This window comes from Gorilla gorilla, chromosome 2 (assembly GCF_029281585.2).
Source record: "Gorilla gorilla gorilla isolate KB3781 chromosome 2, NHGRI_mGorGor1-v2.1_pri, whole genome shotgun sequence".
Classification (NCBI taxonomy): Eukaryota; Metazoa; Chordata; class Mammalia; order Primates; family Hominidae; genus Gorilla; species Gorilla gorilla.
In genome coordinates, this window is record NC_086017.1 from 124161398 (window position 1) to 124185219 (window position 23822).

At 39.5% G+C, this 23822-nt stretch overlaps 1 protein-coding gene across 5 annotated transcripts in view; it reads right to left on the bottom strand.

Annotated features, from left to right (window-relative positions):
- Window positions 1-388: 388 nt before the first annotated feature.
- CFAP44 (cilia and flagella associated protein 44) overlaps window positions 389-23822 on the bottom strand; it is a 153615-nt gene continuing 130181 nt past the window's right edge. For all 5 annotated transcript variants that reach the window (XM_031009240.3, XM_055381624.2, XM_055381620.2 and 2 more), the window contains 7 exons: window positions 17347-17457; window positions 15390-15520; window positions 14225-14341; window positions 13105-13306; window positions 5934-6094; window positions 3896-4030; window positions 389-954 (listed from right to left, as the gene is read on the bottom strand). In XM_031009240.3, the coding sequence (XP_030865100.3) occupies window positions 763-954; window positions 3896-4030; window positions 5934-6094; window positions 13105-13306; window positions 14225-14341; window positions 15390-15520; window positions 17347-17457 (1049 nt within the window). In that variant the 3' untranslated portion in view covers window positions 389-762. The remainder of the gene's footprint in view (window positions 955-3895; window positions 4031-5933; window positions 6095-13104; window positions 13307-14224; window positions 14342-15389; window positions 15521-17346; window positions 17458-23822) is intronic.

Genomic DNA, 23822 nt, shown 5'->3' on the forward strand with positions numbered 1-23822 from the left:
GAAACTATGGGGAAAACTTAGAATTCTGATGGAGTTGCAGAAATCTTTAAAGAAAAGCCTCTTTATTGACTGTTCTATTAAGCATGCCCCTCTGCTCCACTCAGAACTGAGGAGTCTACAAAAACTGTGGGCAATCCAAGAAGGCTGGTTATTTTCCTGCTTTCTGCCAACCCAAAGCAAACTGCTCTGCCATGTCTGTTTGTATTTCCTGAATCCTGAGCCCTCAAAACACTGCTTTATGAAGTCAACAATGCCAAAACTGAAATTTGCATTTCTATTCTAAGATATAGTTGGCAAAATGTCCTTTTCTCCTGCATCCTCTCAGAGAACACTTAATAACATCTAAGTTTATTTTCTAAGGATCAAGAAAACAAAGTTTTCTCATGAATTGCTGAATGATAGTTTTTCTTGCCAAGGGCTAAAAATTCAGGATACCCCCAAATCAAATTTTCCTAAAACAAAATATATTACAGATGATTTGCTGCAATCATGAAACACAGCCTTCCGAGACTTCATATTCAATCTAGTAGGTTCGAAACATCTAAAATGATTCCGTTTCATAACAGAGGTTGGGTGCTGCAGTCAGTTCTAAGATAACCAAATTGTAGAGAGATTCTTAAAGTGACTTAACGTGACTGGATCTGGTTTTAGACTTTCAGGCGAGTTCAGTTTACAGTAATAAGATTGTTGGAGGTGATGAGGAGACAGAACTTCCAGTGAGTTATGTCAGAAAGCTTGTATGGGTTTGAGAAAATAGTAGACTCAAAGGTCTGCGGGCTGTATCTCTTTCTCTCGTGGAGACTGAATGGGTGGGAGGATAAGACCGCCTTTCCTACGCAAAAGAGCAATCTCCTCCTTTAAGGCCGAAATCCTTTCCGCCTGGAGTTGGATCAATTCAGTGACCTCCTCTCTTGCCACAACATCTGCTTCCCGAGGGCCCTGGAAGGCATTGCCCTGTTGAAAGAAAACAGCTCCCTGTTGAAGCATCATTTGGCATGTGAAAAACTCCATGCCCTTATACTGTGTATCTGTGATGAGTGCTGGCCTGACAGTCACCCTAAACAGCCACAGCTCCTTAATCTCGGGAGCCTTCAATTCCTCTGCTAAAATCCCACCATTAGAAATGTGTGCCTTTGGGCTAATAAACAACTCTTTAAGTGCAAATCCTCTTTGGATGAGTACACTTTAAGCTAGCTATCAGTCATTCATTACCTAAAGAGCTCATCACTGGAATAATAAAAGACAGAGTATGTCTTTCTTTTTCTGGACAGCCCATATTTTGGTTCCCAGAATGAAATCTTCTGTTTCCTCATCTGAGTTATGTCCCTGTCCAGCTGACTCCTACTCATGTTTCACACATCACTTTCAGGGAGGCCTTCTTTGCCCCATGGACTAGGTTAGGATTTCCTGCTTTCTGTTTTATTGAAACATCCATTATACATATACATCACTATAATTTACAGAATATTACATGGTTCATTCTGAACCATGTAATATTTATGATATTTGACCATTTTTTAAATCTAAAACAATGGCAATTTAATATAGCATGACCAAAGTGCTTGTTTGATACCTATCTTTCCTGCGAGATCCTGTCTTTTAGAAACAGGGCTCCATATGACTAAGTCTCATCACTCTGCCAATACCTGCCCTAGTGCTTTCTACATAAGTAGATGCTCAATAACATTTGAATGCATGAATACATCTGTGAAAGGAAAGACATAATACTTGCGTGGTGCCCACTTTATGCAAGGTGCTTTGCATATGCTCTCTCATCTAATCCCCAAAATGACTCTGAACTGGGTGGTATCATTCCAGTTTTACAGATAAGGACATTGAGACTCAGGGAGTCATTAACTAGCCAAGTCAAGCTGGAAGCAGAGTTAGAAACAGGTTGCCTGATGCTAAAAGTCCATACTTTTTCCATTACTCCTATGTACTATAGCAGACCTTCATAGTAAGTAAGGGTTACCCAACACCCTCTGCCTCTTCTCCCTTGCTCACTTTTATTTTAGAGGCCATGAAAGCTAAACACTTAACCTTACCCATTTTCTCTTCCAGCTAGAGAGAGCTAAGTGGATATAATCTGAAACTTTTGCTCCTTAATAAAAGGGACAGAAGAGGCTGGTGCATGGATGTGAAACATGGGAGCTGAAGCAGCTGTCATGTGACTTTGAAGGAAACTTTAGGAAAATCACAGAGATATGGGCTCTGGCATCATGGTCCTACAAAACCAAAGCGTGTAGTCATCTCCCTCTAGACTTCTTGTCAAGTGAGAAAAATGGCTCCTGTTTGTTTAAGGTACTCTCAATAGGGCTTTTGGTTGCTTGTAGCTAAAAGCATGCCTCATACACCAACTCATGCCCAGTCATTCCGGTGGGTTACTTTGAAGTCACCTCACTTTCCCCTTCTCCTCACCAGACTCAATCAAATTTTGGTTATTCTTACTTTGAGATGGCTTTTGATATTTGACACATTTTTGTTGTCACCAACTATATCCCAATTCCTGCCTACATCATTGTAAGAAGCAATGGAGTCAGCGTTGGAGGCAGACAGACCTGAATTTCCAAACTAACTTCACCATGCATTAGCTCTAAGAGCTTCAGCAAGTTACTCAGCTCCTCTGAGCTTTAGAAAGTACTGTTTTGAGGATTAAATGAGATATCCTATGTGAAGAGGCCATACATGGAAAGATATACTGTGTAAAGAGACAGATACTAGTAACTTCCTCTCCCATTCAGCTGATCTCCTGCCTCTAAGCTGTTTCCTCTCCAATGTATCTGGACTGATCAAAGCACATCGACTCAACAAATGTTGACTGACTACTCAGTCTGTGAAGATTTGGGTTAGGTATTAACCTTCTCAAACACTGCCTTGATCCTTCACTCAAAAGTTCTTCAGTGGAAAAAGACCCCTCAATATTCAAATTCTAGTCTTCCTTTCACATCTAATCTTCAATTATAAGCCTTCCCAATCCTCCTAATTCACTTTTCATGGAATAAACAGCATTGTTTCTTACTTTGGGACTTTTGTTTAGACCAGTGATTCTTAAACTCTAGCGTGCTTCAGAATCCCCGGGAAGGCTGGTTAATGCAGACTGCTGGGCCGCTCCCCTCAGGCTTCTGAAGCAGTACAATGGGTTGGGGCCTTAGCACCTGCATTTTAAACAAGTTCCCAGGTGATGCTGATGCTCTTCTTCAGAGGACCAAACTGTTAGAACACTTAGCTTAGACCATTTCCAGGGTACTGAAAGAAAATATAAAGCAAAGAAGACCAAGAGAAACAACTGGCCTTTTTGCAGGTAATATTGTTAAGTATATAACATAGAGTTTAGAATGTGCTATACATGTGTTGGCTTTGTAGAGGGCAAGACTTGGATTGGGTAAATATTAATTAGGTATTATCCACCACATACAATGTATTAAGTACAATGTTAGGCTGGCTAAATATTATGTAATAGCAAGTTGAAACCCACACAAAGTGACAAGCATTTTAATAAGAAAACAGGGTAGATTTCACCACTCAAGATGCCCACTTCAAGTCAAATGAAATATGCAGATATTGGAAATACATGTTTGACACCAAACCCAGGGCGTATAATGGTGTCGTTATTCATACCTAAGTAACCTTACACCTCTCCAGGACCAAGGCAATTCTACTGATTAGTACTTACATGAGTTCATGGCACCCAAGAGGTGTTCAATAAAGCTAGTCCCTCAGGCCCACTGTAATGTGGCTAACACCAACTCGGTGTCCTCAGGGACGCAGATGGTCTGGAAGTGGTCCAAGATCAAGCAAGGTTTGTTTAAATGCGAGTACTTAACATTCTTGTGAATAGCTACCTTTGACAGAGCTTCCTCAATTCTGAAAAAGGGTCTGAAGATAAAGAACATACCTGCTGATTCTGTAGCGTATTCAACCGAGAATCAAGTTTCTTCTTTTCAATACACAAATCATTCATCTGATAAAGCTTTCTGGTGTGTTCTTTTGTCTTCATCATCAGTTCCCATCGCATTTGAGCAATCTTCTCCTACCAGGGTGGGAAGATGCAAAATAGATGTAGTGAATACGAGAAGAAATAAAGAAAAATGAGTGTCCAGATTTGGTCAAAATCATCAGGCAAATGGAGCAATGTGCCCATATGAAAATATAATCAGAGGCCAATATGAAAATGCAACACAAAGTGCATTGGGTCTGGTTTGATTAAAGATAAGAATATAAGTATGCTCAAGAATAGGAGTAGGTAGAAATAAGATAGATGTGGACATCATTGTATTATTGAGGAATGAAATTACTATGCATACTGATTGCTGGTACTCATTACTTAAAAGGAAGGGTGATAATTTAAGCAGCTAACTTTTCTATATTGCTTTTTCCCCATCTTTCCCCAGTCTTGGCCCAGGATCCTTAAGGTAGCTGGCTTGAATGGCCACACATCTGTATAATGGCTTTCTTTTGTTTTCTTATTGCTCCATCGGTTGCTCACTGCAACCTCTAACTTCTGGGCTCAAGTGATCCTCTGCCTAAGCCTCTCAAGTAGCTGGGACTACTGGTGTGCAACACCACACCCAGCTAATTTTTTATTTTTTGTAGAGACAGGGTCTCACTACATTGCCCAGGCTTCCAACAAATTATTTTAGATTGCATATATTATCGCCAACATTCCCTTAATAGGGACCAGTCCCACTGACATGAACACTATTTGCTTCTTTAAAGTACAGTGGTACATCTTGGATTAGAAAAGTTGAGATGGAGCCATTGGACAACACAGCACTAGGAAGCTCTCCTCCTACCCCATCTGCTAATGAGATAAGACAGGAAACTGGAGAAGTCATCATGATTTTGTGGACTTATAAAATCTTTGTGAAAGCTCCTATCTCTGAATCAGGCTGGAACCAGGCCAAGGCTCATCTCATGGCTCAGGGAACAATATGTAGGCATTAACATCCTCTAAGACTGTATCAGCCAAACAGTCTATGCCTTGTTACAAAATTTATTACTTAGAGGTGTTTCATAATTTCCAAATTGGCACAGCATGCAAAAACCATACAGTAATACAATTCAAGCCTGAGAGGATAGCCACTCCATTTCTAAAACTGTCAGAGCATTTATACTTTTTTTAAAAAATGTAGGTTCAGGTGTACATGTACAAGTTTGTCACTTGGATATACTGTGTAATAGTGAGGTTTGGGTTTCTAGCGGACCCATCACCAGATAGCAAACGTTGTACCTAGTAGGTAATTTTTCAACCCTCACCCCCACCATCCTCCCCGCTGCTGGAGTCCCCAGTGTTTATTATTTTCATCTTTATGTCCACATGTACCCATTGTTTAGCTCCCACTTATAAGTGAGAACATGCAGTATTTGATTTTCTGAGTTATTTCATATAGGATAATGGCCTCCAGCTCCATTCGTGTTGCTGCAAAGGACATGATATCATTTTTTATGGCTGCGTAGTAATCCATGGTATTCTATATACATATATATACATACACACATACACAGCACATTTTCTTTGCCCGACTGGTGTGAGATGATATTTCATTTTCTCATTGTGGTTTTAATTTGCATTTCTCCAATGATTAGTGATGCTGAGCATTTTTAAATATAATTTTTGGCTGCAGAGCATTTATACATTAATGTAGGCCTCAAAATGAGATCTCTCCATAATCTTTCATCCATTTTACATAATATTTATATGCACCCTGGACCCCAAAACCTAGTGCTGGTGCTCTCACTCCAAGATAAACAAGTCCCTCTAACTAAGTGAACAGTAAGGAAGCCGAGACAGGCCTAAGATCCTGGGGCAGCCAAAGGGGGCTCGCAGACCAGCTCCAGCTACACAGATGCTTCATGGGTACCACTTCCTGCTCCCTGGGATTTCTTGCCTCCAGCCAGATTCAACCAAAGATCACCCACTTTCTCTTCCTTACCTCCCACATCTTCATCTCTCTCGCATTTGCTAGCTCCTTTCGAAGTTTTCTGATCTTCAGTTCTTCAAGTGTTGTATTAACAGAAAGCGTTTGAAGGGCTTCTAGATTTACCACACGGCCAAACTTGCTGATCATGAGCTGCCGGACTGTTTCCTCCATTTCTAAAAGAAGACAGTCACTGGCTCAGGTTGTTCAATGGCTCCCATTGTTATAAATGAACACCAGGAACAATAACATTCTAAGGAACTGCTTTTGCAAGATGATGAAAGATTTTATGCCATCAGTGATTTTTTCTTCTGTGATTTTTTCTGCTGCTTTCCTCATTTAAAAATGCCCATTCGGTATCGTCTTTTCACCTTCTGAATCCTGTGTAAAACTGACTCAATGTTCCCAACTGGATTACGGATGATCTGCCCCTCCTCAGACTGTTAACAGGCACCAACTAGATTATGAGCTTGTCAATTTTTTCAAATATGGCACTTTACAGCATCTAGTATTAAGAATAGAGCAGGCACTTCAGAGAAGTCTCCATCTTACTCCAGGTAAATAATGACAATGGAGGCCCTGCATGGTCAGCCTGCCTACCCTGCTTTCTCTTCCCCCTGCTTTCTCATGCCTCTCCTCCTTACCACCCTACTCTAGACACACTGGCCACCTCTGTGCTTCTCAAACATGCCAGGCTCACCCCAGCCTCATTTCCTCCGATCTGAACTGCTCTTCCCCAGAGATCCACATGGCTTGCTCCTCCCAGCCCATTTTCTAAAAGCAAGCTGATACTGGAGCTGTGACTAAGAGCAGGCTCTTATCCTCTAGCCAGGGATAACTACATATTATCAGATGTGTTGCCTTTCCATGGAGGCTTTCCCTGCCTCCCACGGACCTCAGCACTCTTTTTCTCAATCCATTTTTAATTTTTCTTCTTAGCAACTAACATGTAAGATCTAGCATGCAATATATTTTACTTTTGTTTTTGTCTTTCCCCAGTGTGAGAACACTAGAACACCTCTCCAAGAAAACATAATCTTGTAACAGGACTTTCTCAATGACCAGACTGTCCCCTAAGAGAAGTTTGAAGGCCTTAATATGCAGCAAGATGATTCAATTCTTTTATAGTGCAGAAATTTGTATTTGGGCATAATTGTTACAATTTACATTTGAATTAGAATAGTACAATTGGCATGGCTGCCATTATGCACAATCCAGGAGGGGCTATTCACTTTCTATTCTATGTAAGTAATGCCCCACGGACATGTATAATGTGGTGGCCATCTAATCAGTGACGCAAATGAAACGATGAATAGATGATGTGCACATGTGTGCTGGCCTGTGGCTGCCTGCCTGGCCTCTCTCAGTAAGAGCTTTGATTTCCCCTCAGCTAGCCCCACCCCCATACAAGGGGTTGCCCTCTTGCATGGCAGCCTCATATACCAGAACATGTACTCTGATCCTTGCCAGCTCCATTGTGGAGCCAGCCCAGTGTCCTTCTCCTATGCTGAAGAGGCCAGCAGCTAATGCTCACGAGGGACATAAAGTCTTCTGGAACACTCACTACCCACCTTCCCCATGGCTGTGAGCTGTGCTCTCCCTAGAATGGAGAGAACTTATTCCTTCTCACCCTCATGTTCTAGGCTCTCCTCTTCTTCCCCATTGGATCTAGAGATGGAGAAAGGCAACAAGCTAACTGCAGTGTTATTCACCACTTCTAAGCCATACGGTCCAGCCATATATCCCAATTCTGGGCACATATCCAAAAGAAATGGAAGCAGAGACATAAAGAGATATTTGTACACTCATGTTCATCACAGTACTATTCACAATAACCAAAAAATGGGAAGCAATCCAGCTGCCCATTGACAAATAAATGTGTAAACAGAATGTGGCATGTACATATAATGGAATATTATTTGCCTTAAAAAGGAAGAAAATTCTGACACATGCTACAACACGAATAAACCTGAAAGACATTATCCTAAATAGAATAAGCCAGTCACAAAAAGACAAATACTGTATTATTCTCCTCATTATGAAGTACTTCAAGTAGTCAAGTTCACAGAGACAGAAAGTAGAGTGGCAGTTTCCTGGAGCGGAGGGAAAGGAAAATGGGAGTTACTGTTTAGTGGATATGGAGTTTGGGAAGATGAAAAGTGTTCTGGAGATGGATGGTGGTGACGGTTGCACAATCATCTGAATGTACTTAGTGCCATTGAACTGTCCACTTACAAATGGTTAAAATCATAAATGTTATGCTATGTACATTTTACTGCAATTAAAAAAATAAACTTAGAAATTATTAACCCTAAAATAAAAGATTAATAAATTAAAATCACACAGTTATTGTTCATCAAAAGCCACCATAAAACAGTCAACAAAGTAAAAAGATAACTCACAGAATGAGAGAAAATATTTGCAAATTATTCATCTGACAAGGGGTTAATAACCAGAATATATAAGGAGCCTGAACAACTCTATAGAAAAATATCTACTAATCCAATTTTTAAATGGGCAAAAGATCTGAAGAGACAGTTCTTAAAAGAAGACATACAAATGGCAAACAGGTACATGAAAAGGTGCTCAACATTGCTGATCATCAGAAAAGTGCAAATAAAAGCTACAATGAGATATCATCTCACCCCTGTTAAAATGGCTTTTATCCAAAAGACAGACAGTAACAAATGCTGATGAGGATGTAGAGAAAACGAAACCCTCATTCACTGTTGGTGGGAATGTAAATTAGTGCAACCACTTGGAGAGCAGTTTGGAGATTCCCCAAAACCTAAAAACAGAGCTATCATATGATCCAGCAATCCCACTGCTAGATAAATACCCAAAAGAAAGGAAATCAGTATATTGAAGAGATACCTACACTCCCATATTTATTGCAGCACTATTCATAATAGCCAAGATTTGGAAGCAACTTACTGTGCCTCAACAGACAATGGATAAAGAAAATGTGGTACATGTAGACAATGGAGTACTATTCAACCATTAAAAAATAAGATCCAGCTAGGCACAGTGACTCACACCTGTAATCCTAGGGCTTTCTGAGGCTGAGACAGGCGATTGCTTGAGCCCAGGAGTTTGAGACCATCCTGGGCAACATAGCAAGATCCCACCTCTACAAAAACATGCAAAAAAATTACCCAGGCATGGTGGTGTATGCCTGTAGTCCCAGTTACCCAGGAGGCTAAGGCAGAAGGATCACCTGAGCCTGAGAGGTCAAGGCTGCAGTAAGCCATGATTGCGCTACTGCACTCCAGCCTGGAAGACAGAGTGAGACCCTGTCTCAAAGAGAGAGAGATCTTGTCATTTGCAAGAACATGTATGGAACTGAAGTCATTACATTAAGTGAAATAAGCCAGGCACATAAAGACAAACTTTGCATGCTCTCCCTTATTCATGAGAGCTAAAAATTAAAACAACTGAACTCATGGAGATAGAGAGTAGAATGACAGTTACTAGAGTCTGGGAAGGATAGTGGAGGTGGGGGATGTGGGAATGGTTAATGGGTACAAAAACAGTTAGATAGAATAAATAAAATCTGGTATTTGATAGCCCAGCAGGGATACTATGGTGAATAATAACTTAATTGTACATTTTAAAATAACTAAAAGAGTATCATCGGATTGTTTGTAACATAAAAGATAAATGCTTGAGGTGAGGATATCCCATTTACCCTGATATGATTATTAGACATTGTATCTCTGTATAAGAATATCCCATATATCTTATAAATATATATATATATACCTACTATGTACCCACAAAAGATAAAAATTGAAAACACATTTTTAATTATCTTTAAAAAGCCTCCATAAACGTGAAAACAAAAAACCAAAGGAAGATATTTGGAAAACCCATAACCAACAAAGGATTAGTATCAAAAAAAAAATTCATACATATCAATTTTTTTAAAGGCAAACAAATCAAGAGAAAAATGAACAAAATACATGAACAGACATTTTATAGAATAGGAAACATTAAAGGCCCAAAGACATATAAAATGTGCTTAACCTTATTAGTGGTTAGGAAAATGAAATTAAGACCATGAATTACCACTTTATACTTCCCAGTTTGGCAAAAATTCAAAGTCTAATAAGATTATGTATTTTCAATGATGTATGTAGCTCAAAGGGGACTCTTAAGTACCGCTGATTGGAGTGTAAATTGATATAATCATTTTGGAAGATAACATTTTTTAAAAAGTTAAACACTTATATGCCCTACGACCCAGCTGTTCTACTTTTAGGTATGAAACCCTTATATTTTTAGAAACTCTTGTAAACATATACCATGTACAAGAATTTTCATAGCAGAATTATCAAAGCAAAAGAACATAAAGCAATTTAAATGTCCACTGTCAACAGAAGAATGAATCATTTTAGTAGAATCATATGATATATTTTACAATAAAGACAAACAACAGCTATATGCTATATTACATCTACTCTTATGAATATAAATGAGAGTATGTTTCAAAAGGCTACATATGATGTAATATTTCTACAAAGTTCTAAAGCAATATATTATTTAGAAATACATGTAAATATGTTATAACTTTTTTTTAATGAAAGGGAATGCTAAACATAAAATTGGGAATGGTGGTTATCTCTGAATATGGGGAGACAGAGAATGGGATGGAAAGAATGCACACAGATAGATGTTACAGTGTTGGTAATAATATTGTTAATAAGTTGGGTGGGTGGGTTCATTCTGTTGTAATACTCCACTGCTTATATGTATGTTCCACATATCAAATATTACTAAAGTATTTTAAAAGATAATTATCTTTATACCATACATCTTATACTATATACCTCAATTTTAAGTGGGTTAAAAACCCAAATGTGAAGGGCACCACTAATTAGGAAACTACTGAAAATGATCTTTTTAAATGGACAAAAATTGTATATATTATCATATACAACATGCTGTTTTGAAATACACACACATTATGGAATGGCTAGATTGATAGATTGAGCTAATTAACTTAAGCATTGCCTCACATACTTTCTTTTTCATGTTGTGAGAACACTTAAAATTTACTCTTAGCAATTTTCAAGAATATAACACATTGTTATTAACTATAGTCATCATAGTATACAATAGATCTCTTAAAATTGTTCTTTGGATCTCACTGAAATTTTTTATCCTATGACCAACATCTCCCCAAACTGTACCCCAGCCCACAACCACAGACCCTGGTAACCATCACTCTATTCTGTTTCTATGAGTTTAACATTTTTATACTCTGCACATAAGTGATGTCATGTGGTATTTTCTTTCTGTGCCTCTTATTTCACTTAACATATTGTCCTCCAAGTTTATCCATGTTGTTGCACATAATAGGGTTTCCTTCTTTTTTAAGGCTGAATAGTATTTCATTGTGTACATATACCACATTTTCTTTAGCCACTCATCTGTTTATGGACACTTAGGTTGATTCCGTGTCTTGGCAATTGTGAATAATACTGCAGTGAACATAGGACTGCAGATGTCTCTTCTGCATACTGATTACTAATTTCATTTCCTTCGGATATATGCCCAGTAGTGGAATGGTTGGACCAAAAAATATCTTTATGACCTCAAAATAGGAAAGGATTTCTTAAGCAAGACACACACACATACACATAGTGCACAAACCATAAATAAGTAGATTGATTAAAAAAATTACTATATTAAGATTTAAAACATCTGTATCCAAAAGATACACTAGACAAAGTAAAAAAAAAAAAAAAAAAAAAAAAAAGATAGCCAGGCACTGTGGCTCTCGCCTGTAATCCCAGCACTTTGGGAGGCCAAGGCAGGCAGATCACCTGGGAGTTTGAGACCAGCCTGGCCACCATGGAGAAACCCCATCTCTACTAAAAAATACAAAAATGAGCCGGGCGTGGTGGCAGGCACCTGTAATCCTAGCTACTCGGGAGGCTGAGGCAGGAGAATTGCTTGAGCCCAGGAGGCAGAGGTTGCAGTGAGCCAAGATCACGCCACCACGATAGAGGTGAGACTCCAGCCTGGGCGATAGGGTGAGACTCCATCTCAAAAAAAAAAAAAAAAGAAAAAGAAAAGAAAAAAGACAAGTTACAAACTAGAAAAGATTTGCAGTGCATTCAATGGACAAAAAGGATATATTAAGAACTCCCTAAAATCAATTTAAAAGCAAAAAATAGAAATCAAAAATGGACAAAGGATAGGACAGGCAAGTTACAGAAAAGAAAATAAATAAATGGCAAATATATGTATGTAAAGATATTTAACTTCACCAGCAATCAAAAAATGTGAATAAAAACCACAATGAAATGTAATTTAACATCTCACAGGCTGGCAAAAATATTAAAATCTGATAATATCAAGTGTTGATGACAATACGGAGCCTGGGCAATTCTCACACATTGCCAGGGGAGGAGAAATTTGTTCAACCACTTTGGGGGCAACCCGGCAATATCCAGGAAAGCTGAAAATGTACATATCCCTCTGTAACCCGGAGACCCAGTACTAGGATTCACCTTCTCACACGTGTGCACAGGGAGATGTGTACAAGAAGGTTTCCTGTAACATTGTCTATAATAATGAAAAATAAGAAATATCCTAAATATCCATCAATAGGAGGCTAAATAAAATATTTAATATTCATAAATGGAATATTGTAGCAGTAAAGTGAATAAACTATCTGTAGTTTATGGATAACTTAAAAATTGGTTTAATAAAGTGAACCACAAAATGATATAAATATCGTCACAGTTAAAAATATGCAAGGTAGGTCTCCATATTGTGTGTGGACACATCCATATGTATGTGTGCATACCTGGTGGTGAACCCCGAGGAAGGAGCCACAGAATTGCATTAGAAAGAGATGGGGCTTCGATTGTATCTCAACGTTTTCTTTCTTAACCTGGGTAGTCTTGCACTTGGGTTATTATTGTATTATTCTATATTTTAATCATACACAAAGAGAAGATGATTCCATGACAAAATATTTCTCCCTTTAAAACAGGAAAGTGAACTTTTCATGGCATCAGGAGAAACGGTGAGTAGGAAGACGTTGTGTTCTTGTTTCCCTTCTCAGTGGTTCTGAGTCTGCAATTACTGTTTTCACAGTTGGAGACAGTCACCTGGATAATTCCCTTTCTTACCAATAAACCTTACTAGCAAGGCTGTGGGCTTAGATACTCACTGTGTATGGTTTTTGTCATTTCTCTCTTTTCTCGGATGAGCTGTTTACGTCTCTCTCTCCATTCTTTGTTAAGTTTTTGCTGCTTGGAATTTTCCTCCTGGAGCTCACGGATTCGTTCTTGCAGCCGTCTCAAGGCATGGTTAGAGAAGACCAAAGTACCAGAAAGATCGCTAGGTATTTCTCCAAATACCACATACTCTATCTACAAGCATAAAACAAATCAAAAGAAAATAGACAAAAACACAGATTTTGTATGGCAACAGAAAGCATAAGAGGTGCACTTCCTTCTCTGCCCCTTGTTTAGCTCCTTGCCTTTGGGCTTCTACATCTTCCTTACTGAGTAACAGTAGCCAGGCAAACACAGAAAGATGCTGTCAGACAGAAAGCCACATCACATCTCTGTGGGGATAGCAAATCCTCCCACACATATCATGCCTATTATCTACTGCATAATGATGTGACAAACATTTCAGGGCTGGCATACTAGGCAAACCACTCCATTTAGCTCATCCAGTTTGGGTCAGGTTACACAAAACATATATAAGGCTGATCTTGTTGTTGTTGTTTTCCTAAAATACAGCTTTTTCTCTTAACCTGACAAAGGAGAATACAATAAGGCTTTTCTCTTAATGATATGTATTCCTGCAATTTAATATAAGTTGCAATTCAAATAGAAATGAACAAGAAAAGTAAAAAAGAGAAAATATTTTCCTTTTGTCTTGACCTCCCTCACCAATGAGTAGAGACTAAGCAAAGGTCATTTTAGCATGATTAGTCCATGTATAGATAAAGATGGTGTGAAAAGTGGCATGGGTATAAGAGCCAAGATTTCACCCTCTGAGCCACTGCATTCTTAAATCATAGGCTCCTCAGTTCTCTAGACTTGAAATGACTGATTTCCAAAGTGCTAATGGGCCATAGGGAAATATCCATGTTTTGATGTTACTCTTTTATAACAATCTGACAGTGGATAAGACAAGTGTAGGTGTCATTCTACAGGTGGAATTCTCAACAAAGAACCACGATTCTCCCCATTAGTGAACTATGAATCTTTCTCTGAAAAGCTTGGGTGTGATGACTCTTCTCGGACAGGATGGAGCAGCCTCCCCAGATGCATCACCTGGTGGAGCTTGAGCGGAATCACAACTAGCAGTTCATTCAGCCGCTGCTGCTTCTCTCGCTGATAAGCCTCCAGGGCCTCCTCTGCTGCATTCAGATTAGTTGCCACAATTTTCACCTGTAGAAAGCCCCGTGTCGTGAAATGGTGACAAGACTCAATAAACATACATCTAAAGATGGTGAATGAAGGCATCTTGGGAGGAAGTAAAGCATGAGCAGAATCTGCTTTGTTGGGCTGTGATTAAGTGCAGGATCCCAGTTTGCAACTCAGGAATGCATATTATTTTCTTTCTGCCAAGTTATGATCCACGTTACTCTTCAATCATTTCTATGACTCCAGAGTTATAAAGTTTTGTGAATAAGAGCCCAGAAGACATGTACTCATCTCCCTTTTATTTTCTGCATGAAAAGCAGCCCGTCAGCATGGAATGTCTTTGACAGAATGGTGGGAGTCTTTTTTGGTTATGACTTCAACAAATTAAAGAAAGTTTCAGTGCTTTAAAGCAATGAAACTGCTAACTATAGTATTTCTAAAGCACATTCTCCATGTCCTAGAAAACCTGAAAGTTTTCCAAATCATTTCCTATTTGCAAGAGGAGAAATAATACATCAAAAATATTTCTCAACATGAATGAAGTTAAGTGATGTTGCTCTAGACAAGAGTACCTAAGAGGGAAAGTGAGCAGATTAAGGCAGAAATTGGTGGTCTCCAACATGGGATGCATGCACCCCAGATGATCAACAAAATCATCTATTGGGGTATAAATTGAAAATGTCAGAGTTTCTATTTCTATTCATTTTTATCTCATTCTATTTAATTTCTGTTTTTGTGGATGTTTCCTATTGTACAAAATATATAATAGTTCATAAATACAATTTATAAATACATATACATTTATTGTATGGGGAGGGGCTCCATTTTCATTTTTTTTACTTATAAAGTCATCAGAAAAGTCTAGAGACCAATGACTGACATAAAGTAAGTCCAATGATCAAAAAAGCAATGTCCCCCACCACAATTTAGGGAGAAAAAAACCTGCCCTTAAAATTTGAAATGTTTCTTTTCTGAGAAGTCCTAATATTGTCATTGCTATAAAAAGGCAATATTATAGCTAGGAGGATGTGTAGCATTTTGAGAGGATAAATAAGTAGACAGATCACCATACCTTTTTTGACAATGTATCATATTCCTTTTTGAGGTTATCAACAATTTTCTTTTCTTCAACTAAAGCCTCCTCAATGTCCAGCCTTTTCTCTCGAAGTTGAAGGGCCAGCTCAAAAAGAGCCACATCACAATCTGCCAAGAGAATTAAAATAAAAACCAGCCTCATTTGTTATGGAATGTGGTAGTACTAAAATTGTGAACTTTGGAGATTCAGAATCAATAATGTCTATTTATGGATCCACTCTAGCCAGCTTTTAAGACACTTATGGCTTAATTGTTCCAGGTTGAAATTATTAGTATTACTAATAACCATAAAATAATAATAGTATTGATGTTGTGAGCAGTACTCTGAAGCAGGCTTTGTGCTAAGCCCTTTATGTATGTTATCTCACTCAAGGCTCATAGACCCTGCAAGGCAGAAACTATTATTCCCATATATAGGTGAATACCTTAAGTCTCAGAGAGGTGACATAACCGGTACATAACAGAATGGGATTCAAGTGCATTATCTCTCTATTATTTCCACAATATCACACTAAGAGCCACCTTTATCCACCAAGTAATAGAGAATGTAGAAATGGAATACTAAAATAGAATTCAGGAAGCTTAGATCTAGCCCTAGTGCTATCACCATACTAACTGTGAGTCATTCTTCAAGCCATTTAATTATCCTGCTAAAAAATAATGAGTTGGCATTAGGTTTGTGTGCTCTATTTCACTCATAAATATTATGATTTTTAAAGACCATTGTATTCAAAAGTAAAACAAGATAAAAACTTTATCTGAAATTAAACTTTTAAAATTTAATTAAAACTTTATTTGAAATGTCTAGAAAAACAAATTACAGATCCCAAAACTTGTTTTTTCTCTACTGAACCGTTCATCTATTGAGACTGTAAGAAATTGGTCTGGCTGCTCCAGACTGGTTTCACCAGTGAAAACAGTGAATGTAAATTGTCAAGCATTTCCAGGAAACTAGTCAAAATGCCCTTACAAAACAGATTTGCAACACAAAAATTTGAATAGGTTTGTCAAAAAGGGAGATTCCTGTAAAATATATATGTAAATTACAGTCTGGCATTTCTCTATAAAATTAAACTTGCTACATAACTTATAACTCTGAATCAACTCTCAATTGTCTGCATATTATTTGTCACTCATAAATGGCTGCCTAAGAGAACAGATAATAAAGCACCCAGAGAGCCCCCAAAAGTATTCATTAACGTTTTCCCTGACCATACTATTGGAAATAGCAATGTTCCTCTCCATCCCCACTCCTGCACTCCCTTCATTTCTTTTCCCATAGTATGTACCACCTTCTAAGATTCTGTTTAATTGACTTCTTATATTTATTGTCTTTCTCCACTAGACTATAAGCTCCATGAGGATGGAGGAGTTTGTTTTATACTTTGATGTATCCTTAGCATCAGATAAGTGCCTGGCACAGAGTAGAAGTTGAATATTATTGAATAAAGAAATAAATATCCTAGCTAGGCGCGATGGCTCACGCCTGTAATCCCAGCACTTTGGGAGGCTGAGGCAGGTGGATCACGAGGTCAGGAAATCGAGACCATCCTGGCTAACACGGTGAAACCCTGAAACCCCGTCTCTACTACAAAAAATACAAAAAATTAGGCAGGCGTGATGGCCTGCGCCTGTAGTCCCAACTACTCGGGAGGCTGATGTAGGAGAATAGCTTGAACCCGGGAGGTGGAGATTGCAGTGAGCCGAGATCGCACCACTGTACTCCACCCTGGGTGACAGAGCTAAACTCTGTCTCAAAAAAATAAATAAATATCCTTATACTTAAAAAAAGGTATTCATTAGACTCTATAACATACATTTTGAACTATCCTTTTTTTGAATTATCAGAGAACAGAGAAACCAAAAAGGGTCTTCCCAGTATTGCCAATCAATATTCACACTTCACAGAGAACACGTGGTTTTATCTAACTTACTTGTTGGGCAAATAGAATCATCAAAAACCTCATCTTCTGATTCAGACTCATCTTCATCACTCTCCAAGCTAGATTCTTCTTCACTTGATTCCTCACTCTCCTCATCTTCATCTATGGAAAGAGGAGGGCATTGTTAACAAAGAAGCTTCTATATTAAACTAAATACTAGATTTTTAAAGTAAACTATTTTTCAATGAGTCAGTCACTAGCAAAATAACTCAACATAAGAGTTTAAAATGGTTAAGGACACAAAGAACACAAACCCAAATGCCTGCAGAGGGTTGTGCAGTTACTATCAATGCAAGTCAGAGGCTGAGACCAAGTTTCCAAGCTGCAGATGTTGTAGTCCACCTAAAACACAGTTAGTGAAACAGACCCACAATTCCTAACTCATAAGATGCTCTAAAATCAGACAAAAAATTTTTTTTTCTTTTTTTTTTTCTTTTTTCTTTTGAGACAGGATCTGGCTTTGTTGCCCAGGCTGTAGTGCAGTGATGCAATCTTGGCTCACTGCAACCTTCACCTCCTGGGCTCAAACAATCCTCCCACCTCAGCCTTCTGAGTAGCTGGAATTACAGGCACACACCATTATGCCCAGCTAATTTTTGGTTTTTGTTTGTTTGTTTGTTTTGTAGAGACAGGGTTTCGCCATGTTGCCCAGGCCGATCTTGAACTCCTGGGCTCAAGGGATCTGCACAACTGGGCCCCACAAAGTGCTGGGATTACAGGCTTGAGCCACTGTGCCTGGCCCTGAAAAGATTTTCATAAGTTATCTGAAATAAAGTAATGACATTTATAGTCTTTATTTAACTTGGTATGAATATTCATGTTTTGCTGCAGAAGTACTAAGATGTTTGATTTTGGGATTCTGTACCAGAACTTGCTAGTGGTATCATGTTGACAAAGACTCTCTCCTTCGACCCCACTTGAGTCAGGCTTCTCTGAGTCCTTTTTCTGACTAGTTCCTGACCTTGAGCTGTGTCCTTAACCTATTTAGTCCAATTCTAGCAAGAATCCTGCAAGTTAATTTAGAAAAAATTTCCCACTTCTCCCAATGGAGAGAACTTGATATCTGATCAAATTCCTCATCACTCCACCTGTATTATCTTATTACCTGGCTTGCCCTCAGCAAAAGTCCTGTTAAAACAGTCTAGTGAAGAATTACCCTACTTCTTAGTAATTTTCTGTCCACTGACGCCCACTCTGTTCCTTGGCTATAAATCTCCACTTGTCCTTGTTGTATTCAGAGTTCAGCCCCATCTCTCTTCCCTGCTACAAAACCCCATTATAGTAGCCCCCCTGAATAAAGTCTGCCTTATTGTTTTTAATAAACATCAGGAATGATTTATTTATAATATCATATATAATATCTTCAGAAATATTTCTGAACACAAAAATACATCTGTCCCTAAGGGTTTTGGATAAGGGGTTGTAGACCTTTCCACTCCAACCTGCCCCACTTTCTTTCAAAACACCCTGAGGTCATCTATGAACTACAGATCACCAATTTACAATTTATAAATACAACTAAACATTATATGCAAAACAAACATAAGAAGACTCTGAAAAAATGGAGAGAAGAAAGTAGAGCAACTATGCACCTTAGAACCTGAGGAACAACACTGTGGTGAGTTCCTTGGATATTCTTTTAGCCTCATCTACCTCAGACTTGGAGAAGAATAAGTTGGCAGCCTAGAAACACCAACAGATCTATAGACACAGAAAGCCTCAACAAAAGCTTGCTCTCTCTAGCCAAAGGACCAGGGAAGGGGCAGCCTAGCAGGAGAGAAAACTTTTAGACAGTAACTATTCTATTCCAACCAAACACCACAGAAAAACTCTGGTACAATCCCCAACTAAATCAGCAAAGGTTAAGTGGAGAGGCTAGACATCCACCCTCACAGGGCTGTAATGAGGTGTCCCAACACTCCCACTGGATGGTGTTAGAGAAGGGCAAGCAGGGAGCCAGTACATTTATTCATGCTGGCTGGTAACCAGCCTCGCCCCCACCCTCACCACCAAGATGCCTGTGGAGGCCATGTGATAGCCTGGACTTCCACTCCCAAGGTCAGTAATAAGGTACTCTCCCCTCTCCCCTCAGGGGTGGTATCAGAAGAACATTAATAGAGAATCAGGACTTTCATCATTATCCATAAGTACTCGCCATCCCCACGATGTTGATCACAGAAACTACATGTGGAGCTGGAACTCACACCCATACATAGCAGTATCAAAGAGGCCCCCTATCCCTTGGGTGACAATGAAGTCTGAATGGGGAATATAGACTTCTACCTCCACCAACAGTAAGGAGACTCCCATCCCTTTCCTTGTCAGATTAGTGTTTGAGAAATTCGAGTAAAACAGAAAATTTAAATAAGATACAAAGTCTCATAATATAACATGAAAGTTTTTAGGATTCAATTAAAAGTCACTCATACCACAAACCAGGAAGATATCTGATATGGTTTGGATCTGTGTTCCCACCAAATCTCATGTTGAACTGTAATCCCCAGTGTTGGAGGAGAGGCCTGTTGGGAGGTGATTGGATCATCAGGGAGGAATCCCCCGAATAGTTTAGCACCATCCCCTCAGTGCTGTTCTCATGATAGTGAGTGAGGGAGTCATCATGAGAGCTGGTTGTTTTAAAAGTGTGGTGTGTAGTGCCTTCTCTCTCACTCTCTTGGTCCTGCACCTGCATTATAAGATGCCTGCTCCTGTTTTGGCTTCTGCTGTGAGTTAAAGCTCCCTAAGGCCTCCCCAGAAGCAGGTGCTGCCATGCCTCCTTTATAGCCTGTGGAACCATGAGCCAATTAAACCTCTTTTCTTATAACTTACCCAAAATCAGGTATTTCTTTATAGCAATGCAAGAATGGACTAATGCAATCTCCAACTGAGTGAAAAAAGAAAACCAATAGCTGTCAACACTAAGATGACAGAGATATTAGAATTATCTGATAAAGTATTTAAAACAGCCTTGATAAAAATGCTTCCATTAGCAAAATTTGAACATATTTGAAGGAAATGAAAAAATGCAAAGCCTCAGCAAATAAATAGAAATTATAAAGAACTAAGTGAAAATTTAAGAACTGAAAAATACAATAACCAAGTGATATGGTTTGGCTCTGTGTCCCTACTGAAATCTCATCTTGAATTGTACTCCAATAATGCCCACATGTTGTGGGAGGGACCTGGTGGGAAATAATTTGAATCATGGGGGCAGTTTCCCCCATACTGTTCTCATGGTAGTGAATAAGTCTCATGAGCTCTAATGGTTTTATCAGGGGTTTCTGCTTTTGCATCTTTCTCATTTTATCTTGCCGCCACCATGTAAGAAGTGCCTTTCACCTCCTGCCATGATTCTGAGGCATCCCCAGCCATGTGGAAGTGTAAGTCCAATTAAACCTCTTTTTCTTCCCAGTCTTGGTTATGTCTTTATCAGCAGTGTGAAAATGGACTAATACAGTAAATTGGAACCAGTAGAGTGGGGCGCTGTTGAACAGATATCCAAAAATATGGAAGCGACTTTGGAACTGGGTAACAGGCAGAGGTTGGAACAGTTTGGAGGGCTCAGAAGAAGACAGGAAAATGTAAGAGAGTTTGGGACTTCCTAAAGACTTGTTGAATGACTTTGACCAAAAGTCTGATAGTGATATGGACAATAAGGTCCAGGCTGAGGTGGTCTCAGATGGAGATGAGAAGCTTGTTGGGAACTGGAGCAAAGGAGACTTTTGTTAGTTTTAGCAAAGAGACTGGGGGCATTTTGCCCCTGCCCTAGAGATTTGTGGAGCTTTGAACTTGAGAGAGATGATTTAAGGTGTCTGGCGGGAGAAATTTCTAAGCAACAAAACATTCAAGAAGTGGCTTGGATACTGTTAAAGGCATTCAGTTTTGTGTGTGTCTGTGTGTGTGTGTGTGTGTTTTTTTTTTTGAGACCAAGTCATGCTCTGTCGCCCAGGCTGCAGTGCAGTGGCACCATCCCCACTCACTGCAAGCTCCGCCTCCCGGGTTCACACCATTCTCCTGCCTCAGCCTCCCGAGTAGCTGGGACTACAGGTGCCCACCACCATGCCTGGCTAATTTTTTTTTTTTGTATTTTTAGGAGAGATGGGGTTTCACCGTGTTAGCCAGGATGGTCTCCATCACCTGACCTCATGATCCGCCCACCTCAGCCTCCCAAAGTGCTGGGATTACAGGCATGAGCCATCCCGCCCAGCCTAAAGGAATTCAGTTTTAAAAGGGAAACAGAGCATAAAAGTTTGGAAAATTTGCAGCATGACAATGTGATAGAAAAGAAAAACGCATTTTCTGAGGAGAAATTCAAGCTGGCTGCAGAAATTTGCATAAGTAAATTGAGGAATGTTAATTCCCCATTGTCGTAGGGAATGTTAATCCCCATGACAATGGGGAATATATCTCCAGGGCATGTCGGAGGCCTTCACACAGCCCCTCCCATCACAGGCCTGGAGGCCTAGAAGAAAATGGTTTCTTGGGGAGGGCCCAGGGTCCCGGTGCTGTGCGCAGCCTAGGGACTTGGTGCCCTGAATCCCAGTCACTCCAGCCATGGCTGAAAGGGAACAACATAGAGGTGGGGCCATGGCTTCAGAGGGTGCAAGCCTCATGCCTTGGCAGTTTCCACACAGTGTTGAACCTGTGAGTGCACAGAAGTCAAGAATTCAGGTTTGGGAACCTCCGCCTAGATTTCAGAGGATGTATGGAAATGCCTGGATACCCAGGCAGAAGTTTGCTGCAGGGGTGGGGCACTCATGGAGAACCTCTGGGGCAGTGTGGATGGGAAATGTGGGGTCAGAGCCCCCACACAGAGTCCCTACTGGGGAACTGCCTAGTGGAACTGTGAGAAGAGGACCACTGTCCTCCAGACCCCAGAATGGTAGATCCACCAACAGCTTGCACCGTGCACCTGGAAAAGCCACAGATGCTCAATGCCAGCCCGTGAAAGCAGCTGGGAGGGAGACTGTATCCTGCAAAGCCACAGGGGTAGAGCTGCCCAAGACCATGGGAACCCACCTCTTGGATGTGAGACCTGGAGTCAAAGGAGATCATTTTGGAGCTTTAAAATGTGACTGCCCTGCTGGATTTCAGACTTGCATGGGCCCTGTAATCTCTTTGTTTTGGTCAATTTATCCCATTTGCAATGGCTTTACTTACCCAATACCTGTAGCCCCATATTATGTAGGAAGTAACTAGCTTGCTTTTGATTTTACAGGCTCATAGACAGAAGAGACTTGCCTTGCCTCAGATGAGACTTAGGACTGTGGACTTTTGGGTTAATGCTGAAATGAGTTAAGACTTTGAGGGACTGTTGGGAAGGCACGACTGGTTTTGAAATGTAAGGACATGAGATTTGGAGGGGCAAGGGGGCGGAATGATATGGTTTGGCTCTGTGTCCCCACTGAAATCTCATCTTGAATTGTACTCCCGTAATTCCCACATGTTGTGGGAGGGACCTGGTGGGAAATAATTTGAATCATGGGGGCGGTTTCCCCCATACTGTTCTCATGGCAGTGAATATGTCTCACAAAATCTAATGGTTTCATCAGGGGTTTCCACTTTTGCATCTTTCTCATTTTCTCTTGCCACCACCATGTAAGAAGTGCCTTTTGCCTCCCACCATGATTCTGAGGCATCCCCAGCCATGTGGAAGTGTAAGTCCAATTAAACCTCTTTTTCTTCCCAGTCTTGAGTATGTCTTTATCAGCAGTGTGAGAACAGACTAATACACCAAGATAAAAACTCAATGAATGAACTCAACAGCAGAATAGAAAGGAGACAGAAGAGAATCAATAAATGTAAAGACTGAACAATAGACATCATCCAATTTGAAAAACAGAAAGAAAAGAGCAAAAACAAAACAAAATAAAACCCCAGAGCCTCAGGGACCTTTTGGATTATAATGAAAGATCTAATATTTATGCCATCAGAGTACCAGAAGGAGTGAAGAAAGAGAATGAGGATGAAAACTTCCCTAATTTGCCAAAAGACAGGCTAAGGAATTTGAATTCCAGACAGGAGACACCCACATAAATTTACGCCAAAACTCATCACAATCAAACTTCTGAAAACTAAAGACAAAGAAAAAGTCTTGAAAGCATCAACAGAAAAGTGACACATTAACTATAGGGGATACACAACTTGTATAGCAATGGATTTCTCATTAGAAACCATGGAAGCCAAAAGGAAATGACACGGTGATTTTTCAAGTGCTGAAAGAAAAGTAGTGTCAACCTAGGATTCTATACCAAGTGAAAATGTCTTTCAAAAAGGGAAAAATTAAGACATTATCTGATTTTTTTAAAAAATAAGAACATTTGTCACCAGCATGCCTATCCTAAAATAATGGATAAAGAAAATTCTCTAAACAGAAAGCAAACAATAAAAGAAGGAAAACTTGGAACATCAGAAAAGAAGAACATGATAAGCAAAAATATGGGTAAATACAACAGGCTTTTCTCCTCTCT